General features: G+C 49.1%; 1 protein-coding gene across 15 annotated transcripts in view; it reads left to right on the top strand.

Annotated features, from left to right (window-relative positions):
• MYCBP2 (MYC binding protein 2) overlaps positions 1-16630 on the top strand; it is a 1771217-nt gene that overhangs the window by 1155703 nt on the left and 598884 nt on the right. For 12 of the 15 annotated variants that reach the window (XM_085622060.1, XM_085622057.1, XM_085622054.1 and 9 more), the window contains 2 exons: positions 1877-2101; positions 2941-3073. In XM_085622060.1, the coding sequence (XP_085478186.1) occupies positions 1877-2101; positions 2941-3073 (358 nt within the window). The remainder of the gene's footprint in view (positions 1-1876; positions 2102-2940; positions 3074-16630) is intronic. The other 3 variants (XM_085622067.1, XM_085622065.1, XM_085622061.1) reach the window with 1 other exon arrangement.

Below are 16630 nucleotides of genomic sequence, written 5' to 3'. Positions count from 1 at the left end.
TCACATTGTTCAAGGGGAAGAAATCAGGTGGTCTCTGATCTGCTCTAAATGAACACAGAAATTACAGTTGTATGTTGCTTTTACCCAAAGGCTATGGGCAGGGTTTGTTGCACATTTCTGGGGGATGGTTATAGGGGGTTTCAGAGGGCCCACTAAAGTAAAGAAGAGGGGTGGGGAAGAAGGTATAGCTGAAGGAATATCAAATTCAAAAAGTAAATGTAGTTTTAATGCATGATGGAACTAGCAAGTGTCCTCTTTCACATTGGGAAAGAGGATGTTTGTGTATGAAGTACAAATGTCATCTAGTGCTCTTTTAAGTACTATAAAAATTACTTCCTGCCACACCAATAGGTTGCAGGAAGTACACATTGATAATGTCAGAGAGTACGGACTGAGGATTTTTGGTTTCTCATGAAGTAACCTATATCTGTAGAACACATCATGAAAACTCACATTGATTACAATTCTGAGGAGTTAAGTGGTGATAATGGTGGGAATGATGAAACTCAGGAAATTAACAGGAATGAGGGACCCGCTCGTAGTTAGCACATTAGACACCACCAGGACCTAAACGTATGCTGCGTTTGTATATTGGAGAATGCTTCGAGTCCATGAGGACATTAGCTAAAAAACTGATTGACATGAGCTTTGATTTCACACACTTGCATATTTAATGTATACATGAAACAGGATTTACTAGCATTACATGATAAAAAAAATGTAAATAGACAATCTCACTTTAAGCTCAGGTGCAACTATGTGAAGTAGTAATCCATATATAGATAGGCCGTTACCATGGGTGTAGAGCTAAGATTGGATTGCTATGATGACAGATATCCATCCATTCGTCAACACTCATTAATAGAAGTTAGTGTATTTATGTCTTTTTCTTGCACCAAATGCTGTGGAGGAGGTGTGTAGGAAAGCAATCTGCTTATTAGAAAATCAAGGACACTCATGTAAAAGGACATGTCAGGAGTCCTGCTTTTTAAGCACTTATACTATAGAATACACACACTATAAGTACACATCTATTTTGTAATATGCTTAGAAAAATAAGATTACAAGCTTATTTACATCTACAAGCATTGCAGGCCACAACATAGATCCTACGCCAAAAACAAATTGACCTATTTTACGCTGAACATGCTTTGATTTGAACATTGGCTTGAATAGTTTTATCAAATGTCCTTTTCTCTATTCTATTTAGAGGGATACTTTAAAACCAGGTCTCTTACCATTTTATTCTATTATGACCTCCTTAAATGTGTTTCTTATATGGGTGTCTCCTTTGCACTAAAAAGTAGGCCTTTACCTGCATTAATGTGTAAAAATAGCCTTAGAAATTGCATATTAGATGTGGCATGTGAGCCACCTGATTGCGCGTAAATTATAGATTATTTCATAGTTGTATATTTGTTATATGTTTATAGTTGATTCTTTCTCTCTATTCACTTTCTTTTCTCTTTATCATCCACTATTCTCTGTTCATTTTATATTTAATGTTAGTTTCTTTGCATGCTCTCTTTAATTATGTTCTCAGTAATACTCTCAAAGCAGAAACTCAGCCACAGTTGATGCCTCTCAGAGTTAGATTATAAACATTCCTATTTTTACTACACTTACAGAGCCTTGTTATTTTTACTTTGAGTATTAGTACCACTTGCCACAATGATAGCCATTTCAGAAATCAAGGTCTGTAATTGGCTGTAATCTTATCTCTCGACTGTACTTCACGGGGCTATCACTATTGACAACACCTGGTTAGATATCACAGTAGCAACTGAAGTCATGCACTGAGGCAACTGTTGATAAGCAATTTCTTAACTGTCGTGTATTAACCAGTGGTGTTCTGTTTGTTTCTTAAATTTTTCAGGAGCCCAGATCCAATGTTGATGACTTTTTCAAAGAATTAAATGTACATGGTCTACAGGAAGCAATGGTGCGCGAGCAAGATAAGCCATTCCTTCGTGGTGGGCCTGGCGTGTACAAGGTAGTGAAGACTGGGCCGTCAGGCCACAACATCAGAAGCTGCCCAAACCTTAGAGGTATCCCAATTGGAATGTTAGTACTGGGAAACAAAGTCAAGGCAGTGGGTGAGGTATGGATTTTTGTAGCTTCATGTATGGCTTCGTAGATACTAGCTTGCTTAGTAACAATGGTGAAAGAAACAACATAATCTACATTCATAACTTATTGTTTTTCCCAGAGCAAGAATTGCATATGACCAATACAGTTTTTCCTTGCTATTTTTTCACATGAATCTTCTTTGGAAACAGTGTTTTAGACTCCAAAAGGCACAGGTTACAAAATGATGGGGGATCATGCTCTTAAATTTGCTTCAAAGACATCTGTTGCTGTATCAAAAAGAAATTATATTATGAGATAGGGGCATACTTTTTTGATGTTCACACCATGTATGTGGATTCTAGTTTGGTAAGCCATTTGTACATCATTAAAAGTATGCTTTGCTCATAACTTGGAAAATCTTCTAATCCCCACGTTCTGGTGTTCCTATGGAAATGGAAATGGCCCTATGGATGTAGTGTGTCATGCTGTTCCTCAAAAGACTGCTGGAATTTGGCAGCTACTTTTGCAGACATCGTAACAAACCTGTTGAGCTAGTTTAACTTTTGCCTATTCATTTATTAATGCGCCTGAAAGATGCTACTAATTTGAACCTTTATTCGGTCAAAAGATGAACATCTATATTTTTGAAACTGAAGCAGTTGTGTGATTTATCATTGTTATTGACTTGCCTCCAAACATTGTCGGACTGGAGGCTCTCACTTCAACACTTCTTTTAATTTTAGGATTGTTTGGAGACCATGCCTGGAGTGGCATTCATTGTATTGAATTCTGAAGCTTATTAGCTATTATTTGACAGATGGCTCACTTGAGTGGGAAAAACAGTAAATATTATGATTTCTATTGGATCAGGTCATCAATACAGAAGGAACATGGGTGCAGATGGACAAGAACAGCATGGTAGAATTCTGTGAGAGTGATGAAGGGGAGGCGTGGTCCTTGGCTAGAGACCCAGGGGGAAACCAGTATCTCCGCCATGAAGATGGTAAGTTCTACAGTGATCACAGTCTGCAATAATACTGTCTCACACTATTCGTCCTCTATCTCCCATGTCAGCTGCATCTGTTGTCGGTACAAGTATCTTGCAGTCATTTCCTATATTAGCTGAGGCGGAAGCTGTTCTGGCCTTAGGGAATCTGTAACTAAAAAGATCAGCCTAAATTTTCCAATGCTTGGTCAAACAGCTCAAAACAAAACTAGAGACACCTCAACCTGGTTCTGCTCTCTAGATCCTCCTCCAAACCAATTGGATCAACTCTATTTTCCATTGAATACTCCACCTAAGAAGGTGAAAGTTGATATGTGCACAAATTAGCTCACCTTCTGCTTTAAGAATCTGATAGAGACTACTAGCCGCAGATTCCTTAACGTAGAATTATCCCCAGGCATGAGACTGGACCCGAAAAACTTTCTTGCCCAGCATCTCTGCGCACCGGGGGCAGCACCTTGCGACTCCGCCCCGACGTCCTAAGCGGGCGTGACATCAGCGAGGCCACATAAACCCCACCCCGGCACACCGACGTCAGTTTTCTTCTTTTACACGTGCAATGCGGACCCGGATTGTGTCCTGGCCTGTTCAGGCCTTCTTTTCTTGTTTTTCTTGGGTACAGTGTGCGAATGCATTCGGGCTTTAAAACGTTCTCGTCTTGCGCACGTTAGATGCTGGCGACGGACCCTTACCCCATCTGTATGTGGTGCTTGGGGGGAGCACCACGACTCCACGGATTGTGAGACATCAGCAGATGAAGCCAAAGTCCCGGCGGGAGTGCCGGATGAAGCTCCTCTCGGCACGCATGTCCAGGTCGTCGTCGTCGCCGCGACCGTTCCCCGCGGACGGCTTCAAGAACCGCCGCCTTTGTCTCCAACATCGTCCCTCTCCCAGGCCGCAAGGGCGTCGCTCACCTGTTGGTAAGTGTCGCAGTTTGTCCCCGAGGCCCGGTCTCCGGCCTGTTGGGGTCGTGGGTCCTCCGCGGGTGGTGCGGCCCCGCGCATCGCCATCCTATCCACCGATCCCCGGCGCGGGGGCGACCAAAGCCCAGATGGAGGTCTATGTGGCGGCCTTGCAGGTCTCTTTGACACTTCCATTTCCTCCTTAACTTCCTGGGACATCTGCGGGTCCTTGGCTGCGTGCGCCGGCTCCTGCGCCGACGGGTTTGGATCCAGGTTCGGAGGATGTGGGGCTGTCGGGGTGCGACCCCTGGGCAGGCGGCGGCCTTGTCTGAGGCCGAGGTGATGCCGCTCAGGCGCTGGCGGGTGCTGGCCCTGGCGGCACCGCAGGAGGCGGCTAGGGGTCGAGCGTGTCCCCGGGCGCCCCTCGTCCCTCCATGCAGGCGGCTGCCTCATCGGAGGTCAAGTCGATGCCTTTTTGGTGCCGTACCGGCTCCGACCTGGCTCCGGTCTCCTGCGCCGCGAGTTGCGGCGGAGGTCGTTCTGGCGTCCCGTTCGGCGCCAGTCGACGTTGACCTGACACCGGTTGCGGACTCTACGGCGCCGGGCCGGCGTTGAGTCATGTTCGGACGCTCCCTCTTCCCCAGAGGTTCGGCACTTGTTGGTCTCGTCTTCTCCGGAGATGGGCCGCCGCGTCGTGGAGTTTTCCCCCGCGTCTTCCAAAGACGGCTCATCGGCGTCGCCGCGCCCGCAGTCTTCGCTGGAAGGTCCTCAGGTTCCCCATTCCTCGGCCACTCCTCCTCCTCCTTTTCGGACTTGATCTTTCCTTCCTCCGATTGGCCTGGGGGACGGCCACCTTAGTTTGCAGCCGTCGCCCACCGAGGAACTGCTTTCCCCTCCACAGGGGCCTACAGAGGCCGGTGCTGCTTTTGCTCGGGCTGTTTCCACGGCAGTGGGGATCTTGCGCATGGGCGATCCAGCTGCCCATTTCCCCACAGATCATCTTCTGGAAGTCCTCTATCAGGGTTATGGGGTAGGGAGCTGCTTCTTCCCTTTGAGGCTTTGCTTCACACGTCTCTTTTGGGGGCGGCCCGCCACGGGGGACCCAGTGCCCCAGCTGCTTCTGCACCGCCACCATTCTGCACCGTTTGACCCTGTCTGTCTTTCCCTCCACCAGGGACCCTCTTTTGCAGACTGCCTTTCCGTTCCTGCCATCAGTGTTGTCCCCTACGTGGGCCGAGGCCCGCTGGTTGGATTCCTGGGGGGCGCAATATCTTCGCCTCCACCAGTGCGGCTTTGCAGGCCCTTAACACTCTTTGTGTTTGGGCAAGGGCCACTTCTTGCTTGTGGGACTCGGCGGAGTCCCTTATGTCTGCCGCTTCTCAGGAGGGTGCCTGTGTTGATCTGAGGCACCATGTGTTGGATGGCCAGGAGCTGGCGTCCTTTATTCTTTGCTCGGCTCTGGAGGTGCTTGGTCGTACCATGGCTACTTCTGTGGCCCTTCGTCACCATGCCTGGCTCTGGGATAGTGTGTTCCCGGAGAACGTGAGGGAACGGTTGGTGGACCTTCCTTTTGATGGCACTCTTTTGTTCCACGCCCCTGTGGATTCTGCCATTCAGTGGTTTCTTGCGGGGCTTCGCCCTCCTCCTCCTCCGTGACCTGTGAGTCGGTCTGTGTTAGGGAGGTGTTCTTCCGCTGTTGTACTAGGGCTTTGTACCGAGTAGCCCTGGTTGTGTGTTCTGTGTGGTTCATGTGCCTTCAGGTCCTTTTGTTGGGACTTTGGTGCTGTTGGCTGCTGGTCCAGCCCCCCCCTTTTTTGACTTGTGGTTTTGACTGTTGGTAAGCCGTGTAGGCCCTGAGTTAGGCCTTCTGTCTTTTCATTATTGGCTGATTGACGAGCCATCTGCGTTTTTTTCTCCGCAGGGTCTTCTGTTTGTCCTCTGCTACGGAAACTTTTTCCTAAGAGGGTTCCCATGTTCTGGGACGTAACATGCCCTATGTGGGGTAATGGTATCTATTATATAGCTTTATCATGTGCTGGGGAGGTGTAATCGCCCTTCTGCTCTCCGTGGCGTCACGGTATGTCGCAAGTGAGATTTTCCTGCTGGTTGTTTTGGAGTGGCTTGCGTTGCGCCCCAGGCCTTCCGTCTTCTGGATCGCTGTGTCGCGGGCCTGATCAGGCCTGCTGTCTACGGCCTTCCGTTGTCACGGTTTTGCGTTTCTGTTCTTCTTTATTTATTTCTCCTAGTTCCTCTTCATTCGGGGGTCAGTGTGTGCAGGTCCCTCTCGTGGGGCGTGTCCTGGCCCTTCTTGGCCCCTCCTGCCCTCTGCTTTCGGCTGACGTCTAGTTGGTCCTGGGTGCACTGTTCAGTGGTGTTGTCTGCTGCTGGCTGTCATGCCAGCAAAAGACACACAATTAATGGACGGAATGCAGAACAAATCAAAACATTCACCCCCAGTCAAGAGATCTGGGTTAAATCATATGGCTGGGTTCAAACTGCAATGGCATGGTGAGCAAAAAAACAATGGATTTAGGCCCAGATCTCTGTACTAGGGTGAATGTATGACATTGTTCTGCATTCTGTCCATCAACTGTTGTTTTTGCGGCTGTCATGCCAGTGCAGGCCTGTTTGTTATGCTACACCATTGTGGCCTTTCATGTGTTCTCTTGTGCCTTTCTTCTTCCGTCTGCACTTTTGGCGGTGGAGCCGTCCCTGCCTTGTCCGCTGCTACGGCTGGGGTTTGTTCAGTTATCTTCTGTCACTGTGTTTCTTCAGGGGGACCCTGCCTCCGGTTCTACCTCTTCTCCCTAGGGATTGAGGTGGTCCTTGTGTTCCTTGAGGATTTTCGGGCTGTCTGCCCCTGCGGGGTGTTGGTCAGTCTCCCTTGGTGGGGCTTAGGATATCCTGATCTTTCTCTTCTTGTCCCTGTGACATGTCCCTTGCTGGGGCTCTGTGTCTCTCTGGGTGGGGGGTGGTTCTCTTGCAGGCCCTCCTCCCTTCTGGGTATGGCTAGGGTATCTATTCTACGTTAAGGAATCTGCAGTTGGTAGTCTCTATCAGATGTACAAGTTACTTGCCTTCGGTAACGATGTATCTGGTAGAGATGATTCTAGCCGCAGATTCCTTCATGACCCGCCCTTCCTCCCCGTTCTGCGAGGACCCTCTGCTTGGATTTCTGCAGTCGCCTCCCTCTGGGTGGCTTGTCTTCGTTTTCTTCCGGTCAGGCTTCCCTCTAGCTGGTTTCTCTCCAGCCTGAGGGTCTACTTTTGCTCCTCCCTCTGTGGATTAGTATTTCTGGTTCCCTACCGGTCTTCTTCGTTAGGGGTTCTTTTACCTGTCCTTTGGCCTCCTACTCCTTTCAGAGGTTGTGGTCCTCCTTGGCAATGTAGTCTGCGGATGGGTTACCTGTCCTTTGACCTACGGATCCATTCAGGGGTTATGGCCCTCTTTGACACTGTGGTCTGTGGATGGATTTTCTGTCCTTTGACTTCCTGCTCCTTTCAGGAGGTGTGGCCATCCTTGGCTGTGTAGTCTGGGGATGACTTGCTGTTGCTCCTCTGTTCCGGCCTTGTGGTTGTGCTTGCAGACTCTCTCTCTCTCTTTTGCTGTCACAGCGCTTTCACATGCTTGTGCCTCCAGGATGGCTCTTGCCTTGGCTTGCAAGGTGGTTCCGCAGAGTGGTGCTTTGTGCTTTTCTTGCTATGGATTCGCTGCTCTGGTCTTCTGGTGCTTTACTGCTACCTGGTGTTTTCGCCTTGGCTTGCACATTTGTTCCTCCGAGTGGTGCCCTGCTCTTTTCCTGCTCTGGCCTGCTGTTATCGCCTTCTGGTGCTTGGTGCTGTCTAGTGATGTTTCTCACCTTTTGTTTTCTCTAATTTGTTCTCTGGTTTTTTCGCACACTGGTCCCATGCTCTTCTCAGTTTTGTTGTGATGCTCCTCTTAGTTTGCAGCCGTGGCCCACGGAGGAGCTGATTTCTCCACCGCGGGACCCTACGGAGGCGGGTGCGGCCTTCACTCACGCGGTGTTCACGGCTGTGGGCATCCTGCGCATGGGTGATCTGGTGGCTCACTTTCCGGTGGACCATCTATTGGAGGTCCTCCACTAGGGCTCCGGTGGGAGGGAAATCTTACTCCCCTTTGAAGGTTCGCTTCTTTCTTCCCTGACGGGGGCTTGAAAGTGTCCTGCCTCAGGGGGCCCGATGCCTCAGCATCTTCTACACCGCCACCTCCCGGCGCCGCGTGTCCCGGCACGTCTTTCCCTTCACCCCTCAGCCCCCTTTTGCGGACTGCCTTTCCCTCCCTGCCGCCGCTGTTGACTCCGCCGTCCCAAGAGGCCCGCTGGCTGGACTCTTGGGGATGCAACATGTTCGCCTCGACCACCGCGGCCCTGCGGGCCCTTAACACCTAGTGTGTGCTGGCTAGGGCCTCCTCCTGTTTGTGGGACTCGGTGGAGTCTCTGGGATCTGCAGCGTCCCAGGAGTCTGGCCTGGTGGACTTACGGCATCAAGCATTGGATGGCCGGGAGCTTGCGGCGTTTATTCTCCGCTCCGGACATCTCGGAGGTGCTGGGCCGGGCCATGGCTTCCTCAGTCCCTCTCCGTCGCCATGCTTGGCTTCGGGACGGAGTATTCCCTGAGAATATTCGGGAGCGACTCATCGACCTTCCGTTTGATGGCAGCCTGTTGTTCCATGCCCCGGCCGACACCGCCATCCAAAGGCTCTTGGCAGGGCTCCGTCCTCCTCCTCCTCCGCCTTATCCTCCTCCTCCTCCGTCCCCTCCTCAGTGACATCTGAGTTGGGTTGATTCTGGGCCTTCTTATGCCAGCTGTTCTGGCTGTTTAGTGTGTTTTCTAGCCGTTTACGTCCTCCTTGGAACTTTGGCATTGTTGGCTGCTGGACGGCCCTTGTGTTGATTGTGTGTGGTTCTGCAGGAGTTGTTGCGCAGACTTGGCTCTAAGATTGGGTCTTCTGCTTTGTTTGGGCTGCTTATCAAGCCTTCAGCGGGGGTGTTTCTTTCCCCATGGCTCTTTTTTTTTCCCTCTGCGGCGGAAGTTCTTCCAAAGAGGGTTCCCATATCTTGGGACTTCACGTACCCTATGTGGGGTAGTGGTAGCTGTCATATTGCTTGCGCTCTGCTAGAGGGTTCTGGTTGCCTAAGGGTGCCTGTTCTCCATGACATTTAGGTAGGTTGCTTTTGCTTCCTGAGGGCGTGTACGCGGCCACTCGTAGTGGTGGCCCAGGCATCTCCTCCTCTCCCTGCTCCTGTCCTGAGGTCTGGGATGATACTGTGTTCTCCCTTGCTAGGTGTCGCCTACTCGGCCTTCCTGGGGCCTCGGGCTGTTCTTCTTGCTTCTGGCTTTGACTGCTGGCACTGTTCTGGCTGGCAGGCTGGTTTCCATCTGGAGTGGGTACATCTTTTTTTCCCTAGTTTCCTTGGGTCCTCTAGGCTTCTTCTTATTATTCTTCTTCCGCCTTCCTGTCTTGGCATTGGGCAGAAGCTATGTTGCCTTGTGAGGGGAGTGGGGTGCTCGGCCTCTCAGTCCTTGCACTTGGTTCCTCTGCTGTGAGTGTACGGACCTCTTCAACCTTCTTTCCCTCCTACATCCCCTTGGGGTCGGTGGGGTTCTGCTTGTGGGGGTTCCCTTGGCCTGGCAGGGGAGAGGTTCTACCTGGTCCACATCTCTGGTCCCCTGTGGGGCCCTCTGTTCTGCATTGGCTGGTGGGGTCCATTCGCAGACCCTCGTACCCAGGGGGTATTGCTAGGGTATCTATTCTACGTGAAGCAATCTGCAGCTAGTAGTCTCTATCAGATGTATGAGTTACTTACCTTCGGTAACGATGTATCTGGTAGAGACGATTCTAGCCGCAGATTCCTTCACGGCCCGCCCTTCCTCCCCTATTCTGCGAGGACCCTTGGATTGGTCTTTGGTACTCGCCTCCCGGTGGGGGCTGTGTCTCCTGGAGTGCCTTCCTTGTTCTTGACGGGTGATTCCGTCTCGGGGCAGTTTATTCCTCCTTTGGTTCTTTGGAGGATGGGGTTCCGGTGCTCCGGTGCCCTGCTGCTCTGGCTACTCCAGGTTTTGGGGGGGATTGCTTTCTATCCCCGTCCTCCTTCCCCTCCCTTCCCTCCATTGCTATCCTCTGATTAAAGGTCATCTGGCCTTGTCTTGCCCTTGTCCCTTGTGGGTGGTTGCCCTCTGGGTTGGGGTGTCTTGCAGGTTTGTTGTCCCTGTCTGTCTTGGGACTGGTCCCATTCCTTGCTCAGGGTGGGGGGGTGGGCTTCCTACGTGTGCCATGACTTTTACGCCTGTTCTTGCCTCCGGGGCACAGGGGTGGGAGGTTGTCTATGTGCTGGCAGGGTGACTGCGCAGGTTTCTGCTTATTCTTCTTCTTTCCCTGCCCTTGGGTTCTGCGGTGTTGGCACTACCCTGGTGGTGTTGTTAGTCACCGTTTCTTTCCAATTTTTCTGCTCTTCGCACACTGTTCCCATGCTTCCACAGTTTTTTGTCTGGTGGTTCCGCGTTGTGGTTCCGCGTTGTGGTGCCGAAAAGTTATCCAAAGAAAACTGACGTGGGTGCGTCGGGGCGGGTCTTATGTGACCTCGCTGACGTCACGTAAGCGGACGACGCCTGGACGGAGTCGCGTGATGTCGCCCCGCCCCCGGCGTGCAGGGATGCTGTGTCAAAACGTTTCCGGATCCAGTGAAGGAATCTGCGGCTAGAATCGTCTCTACCAGATACATCGTTACTGAAGGTAAGTAACTCGTACGTTAACGCCATCCTGAATTGGCTAGGCAATCCATGTTTCAATATTAGTCTAATAAATATTTGTCTTCATGCATGACTAATTATTGATTCTTGGAGGACTAAAATGTAAATTATTGATTGTACAGAAATTATGCTTAGATGTGTGTTCTCACTGTGGCATAGGACTCAATTTGCACCTCACTGATGAGGCCCAAATAAGCAGAAACCAGTCTGGAGTTGCTTGAGTTCTGAAGAGGCGTGCCCCAACAGTTGGGTTGGATTGGTCCTTTCGAAGCGGGACCAGGACTCACTTGCATTAGGGTGGTACTTTTCTGTGGTAGTGCAGTGGGTAAAAAGAATTCAGGATGCAAATGCTTTCTAAATGATTGCCAGTGGCTGAGATTAGTCCAAGCATTCCTTCCATCCAATTATTAAGAGCTAAGGATAAGGCTGATTGGTCAGCTGGAGGAGCATTTTCCAAACATCCTAATCCTTTCGTTTTTTTAAATTTATTTTTATTTTAAGGAAGGACCATAATAGTTGGTTAAACCACTTTGTGATTTAGCTTGAAGACTGCTGGTCCTCAAACTTTACCTCTCCATTTTATTGGCTACTTGTTTTTATTTATTCAGGAGGACTGTTGTTGCCAGCTGTTGATTGACAGTAATTTAAAATTTGATAGAGACTTATCGCTGCAGATTCCTTACTGTAGAATTATCCCTTGGCATCAGACAGGGTCTGGAATATTTTTTTGTGAACGGTATTCCTGCACACCGGCAGGTGACGTCGTGTGGCTCCATGTGGCCTTGTCTGCTCTGGAAGGGACATTCATAGTCCTTATATAGGCACCACTGAGATTTGCTGATGTCAGTTCTTTTCTTTCCACACCAGTCAGCACAGATCCGGGAAGAGCTACCCCTTAGTCACTTTTTCACTAAGCTTTTATAGACATTTTTGTTTAAGTCTTTTATAGGTCTTACCTCCTGATGTGGCAGAAATGTCATCTAAGAATGCCGGCTTCAAGCTCTGCGGCACATGTCCCAAAAACCTTGTTTGCCTCCAGTACCTCGAGCAAGACCATGACCCGAAGGCCTGTCCCAACTGCCACGCCATGCATCTGAAGGTCTTGAGGAAGTGACCCCTTTAGCTCCTGGTGGCTCGACATGCAACGATCGAGGTCCTGGTCGAGAGGAAGGTCCCAGGAGCATTTGCGGACTCCTAGGTCTTTGTTGCATTCCAATTCTGTGAGCCATTTGGGTCAGTCTTCGTCCCACAAAAAGAAGAATTTTAAGCGCGCTTCGACTTCACCTCGCCCGATGAGACAAGAGAGCGTACTGCTGAGGTATAATTTCACAAGGTGAGAAATCTACGGATAGAAGTATCCATCACAAGAGTAACTTAATTACCTCCGGTATTGGTCTTTCTGGTAAATATTCTATCTGGCCGGAGATTCTTCACCGACCCTCCCCATTCCTGTGAACTGGGCCCTTGTTTCCCATCTGAAAAAGTCCTGATTTTTCTGATGGGTACTTCTACCTGCAGATTCCTCATCTTTTAAATATCCCAGGCACTAGTCTGAATCGGAAATGCTTTAATAACTCTCCCATGCTGGTAGGAGGTGCTGGCTCAATTTGAGCACTGAACACAACACCTTGTGACATTACTCAGGCCAAAAAACAGCCCCCATTGGCATGATGATGTCAGTTCCTATTTTCTGTGCCATTAACACGTTCCAGAGCTCGCTATATTGCCTCAGGAGTGTCGTCTTTATACAATTTGTTTTCCAAAATCTAGGTTAGGTGCCTTTCCTTTTCACAATGTCTCTTCCTAAGCAGTCCATATTCAAACCTATCGAAATTGTGTTGTCTATTACAGACACACAGCATCTGGTTTTGGTGCCTAGGATGCGACCGTGACATCAGCTCTGCCTCTGAGTCAGGCTGCACCCCAAAGTGCTCCAACAAACACCATTTCTTACCCCCTCCCTACCCCACGAGTCCAGATATTCTCCCGCCATTTGCTGGTCCTCCAAAAATAGGTTCAATCCTTGGTCTTCAAGGGCACAGTGGAGTGGATTCCAGAGCAAGAAGTAGGTCAGGAGTGTCCCCAAAAAAGATGCCAGTCTCTGCCCAATCGTAGATGTCAGGGTTCTGAACTGTTTCCTCAAGAAGGAAAAGTTCTACTTTCTCTGGAAGTAGAAGACTGGATAGTGTCTGTCAACCTGCAGAATGCCTTTTCCACACCCTATACAGTAGTCACACAGGAAGTATGTTCGTTTCACGGTCCAGTCCGAGCACTCCAGTTTGTGTCCCTCTTTTTGACCACACTTCGACTCCTCGAGTCTTTATGAAGGTGACAGCGATGGCTGTGGCGCATCTCAGGCACGTTGGAATTCCAGTGTTTCCTTACCTGGGCTACTGGCTCATCTAACTCTGCTCTCCAGAGAAAAAGATGGTTTCACCAATTGCAGGCAACAAACCAGATTGTTGTTTGACCTGGAATTTTTATTCAACAAACCCATCTTACCTGGTGCCCTCTTAGTGCATCCTTTTCATAGGGGCAGTACTTGACACCATGCCAAGTCGAGCCTTCCCTCTTCAGGAGGTTCAAGATATTCAGGCTTTGATTCTGATGTTTAAGAGTAGAGTGATCAAGCCATTCCTGAAGGTCTTGCTTCTGCTTGGTCTGCTGGTCTTGTGCTGACTGCTGGTCACCCATGCATGCTGGCATATGAGAACCCTCTAGTGGTACCCACGCAGGCAGTGGTTCCAACACAACCAAGATCTCCAAAGCTGTATCCAAATCTCCAGGCACACGTCAGCGGACCTACGCTTGTATAGTGTGGGGAGCAACCTTACACAAGGGAAACCATTTCACCCTGTCCCTCCTGTGTGAATAGTAAACAGGGATGTCTTCACCCTAGAGTAAGGAGCACATCTGGAGCAATTAGAGATCAGAGCCCCTGTGAGAAGCACTGAAACTTTGATCCTGTGCTCAGGGCCATCAGATCTGCTTAGTAGCAACTCACCTGGCCACAGTGCTCAATTTGCAAGCAGACATTCTCAGCAGGTGTCATATTGCCGACCGTGAGTGGTGATTTCATCTGGAGATAGTCCACTCATTAAAACGCCCACTGCCTGAAAATTCTCTCTCCTCCAGTATCCAATGCAGGGAGCATTAGGGTCCACTCATCCTCACTCGGTTTACATGTGGTGCCTGGGTGAGCACCATGACTCCGAAGAGTGCGACTCCTCTCGCTAGTTTCGACCCAAAGCACGCAGGGAATATCGCATGAAGCTCATTTCGGTGCGGATTTCACAGTCATCGAATTCTTCTCTTCGTCCTCAGTCCCCTACGAGCTGTATGGACCGACTGTGCGTCTGTGCTAGGCGTCATTCACCTACCGCTGGTCCCCGCACTTCTGTTGAAGTGTATTAGATCCACCCCGCAATCCCCACTTATCCTAGGGCCGGGGCATCTTTGACTCAGATGAGGCAATATTCTCCATCTCTTTATTCTATTCTTAGGTTGTCACCTCCCTCTTGACCGCCCTCGGGCCCCATGAAAGTGCATAAGGTTGTGCCTATGACCCCACCGGCGGGTTCTCTCCCCGGCTTCTGGTTGGCCTCCTGTGTCTGACACTTTAGCGAGGCCAGTGCACAGTCCTTCGAGGCTCCCACCTTCGATTCCAATGACGGGCTCTTGTCTTCTGGCTCCCATAGTGGTGCCCTTGTCTCCGATCGACGCTCCTTCTTATGTTGAGGCAGCACATTCTTGGTGATGGCCGGTTTCGGTTATGATCCTGGATGCCACACTGATGGAGCTGACCGTTTCAGACTCCCTTCCTTTGGTTTTCCTTCTGAAGACCATGATTGTGGAAGTACTACGGATGGGGTGGTGTGTTCCCCTCCCATTTCAGATACGATTCCACACCTGGTGCAATCTTGCTGGTTAATTGACTTGGGTGACGCCAGTAGCTTAGAATCTTCTCCAGCCTCCTGGTAAGACTATTGAGGTGCACAATGTAGTTTCAATCGTACTGGATTTACAACTTACTTCTGTGGAATTGTCAACCGACCCTTTAATTGGCGTTCTACATCCTGACCAGTCTAACTTTGAGCCTGTACTTTCTTATAGTGACAGTTTTTTCGATATTCTGCTGGGTGCTTGGGTTAAACCCGAGACAGGGCTCCCTTTGGATTGCTCTATTTCCCACAGACATCGCCCAGCTCCGGGTGATCCCTCCTTTCTCCTTAGACATTCCTCTACTAGATATTGTGTGGTTCAGGCTGCTTAAGCCACCCAAAATATTGATTTTCACCCTCCTGTCCCTCTGGAACGAGAGGCCAAGAAATTCGATGCTTATGGTAGGCATTTTTGCTCTTGTTCTAGCTATGCCCTGTGCTCTCTGAACACTTCTTGTGTCCCTCCCACGCCATATGGGTTTCTGTTGCCTCCTGCAGGAATTTTGTTTTATACATTGCTTCCATCGCACCATTGGGTGGCAGTTGTTTCTGCCGTTCATTCAGTTCTCTTCACCTAGAACACCAGTCCCCTTGATTTGATCCTTTTCTGATATCCTCCTTTCACAAGAGGCTGGGCTTCCCTTTCTTTCCTAAATCTTCCTTCCTCCACTCCCGTCTTTGTGGCGTCCCCTTTTCTGTGACAGAGGTTCCTTTTCACCCCCTTCTTTGGTGGGGGTATTTCACTTTTTCTTGATGGCATATCCTATCATTCCTCAAGTTTCCATGAGGCATTGGTCAGGTTTCTTACCTGATTCTCCTGCACCCATAAGTTGGAAAATGTATGATTATCATAATCAGTTATTTGCTGCCCTTTGTTTCCACCAGCCCTTCATTTCCCCTGCGGACTTCTTCTATTTCATGGTGAACTTTCCGCATGCTGTTTATTATTTGCTACTACCTGCTAGCATCCTTCCTCAGTCAGTGGCTTTTGTTCTTGGATGGTTGCCCTTGTTTTCCTGTAGTGGGCGATGGCTTCCACTTCCTACTGTTATGTGACATTGTGTTGCGGTTTCCTTTTCTATCTGTCTCCACCTCAGTTACTGTCATAACCTCTTTTTTTATGGCGGTAGGATGGATTATCTCTGTCCTTCTTTGGTTACCTCTGTTATTGGAGTGTTTCTCGTTCCTCCACTTCTCGTCCTCCTGCTCACTGGCGGAGGACGTGGGTTACCTTTGTAGGAGTGGACTTTTGCTTTACCCTGTATGACTGGTGTGTCTACTGAACTTTGTGTTTTTTTTTTTATCCTGATCTATACTTATATTTGGATGTCTCTACATGCATATGCCTATCACTTGAATGAATCTCTTGTAGATGTCTTTTACTTCAGGTGTGTGTGTATGTATATATGTATAAGCTGTAATACTGTGCCTGGAGTGATAAATGGCTTTTGTCATTTTACAGCTCGGCAAGGACAGCACTGTGCTAGTCCTATGCTTAAAGACTTTGCTGTAGAAATGGCAAAAGACTTTGTCCTTTTCTATCTCGGCATGGATGGCACTATGCTAGTCCTATGCTTAAAGACTTTGATAGAAAAGCAGACATTTGAGGTGAGCAGATCTAGAGTGTCGCTGGTGTTGAGAGTGCTCTATACAGGAGCTGCTTTCCACCTAAACTTGAGAACTACCCAGAGTTCTGTGCGTGTGTTTTTTTTTTTTTTGCACATATGGTCATCTGGCATTCTATACAGTGTACTTCGCTGCATTTTGCCTACACCTTTTTGGTGACCTGGTTCAACCTTCATGGTTTTATATGTCTGTTTTCTTCCTTCTCTTCAATGAGCGTCTATGTTACGAAACGGAGAATGCCTTGTAAATCTGTCAAGGTTCTCAGTGTAAGAGTGGTTTCTTTTTACTGTTCATGTTTTTCTAGCGATGCTCTTC

The sequence above is a fragment of the Triturus cristatus genome, chromosome 8 (genome assembly GCF_964204655.1).
Source record: "Triturus cristatus chromosome 8, aTriCri1.1, whole genome shotgun sequence".
NCBI lineage: Eukaryota > Metazoa > Chordata > Amphibia > Caudata > Salamandridae > Triturus > Triturus cristatus.
Note: the sequence above shows the minus strand (reverse complement) of the source record. Positions and strands in the feature narration are given on the sequence as shown.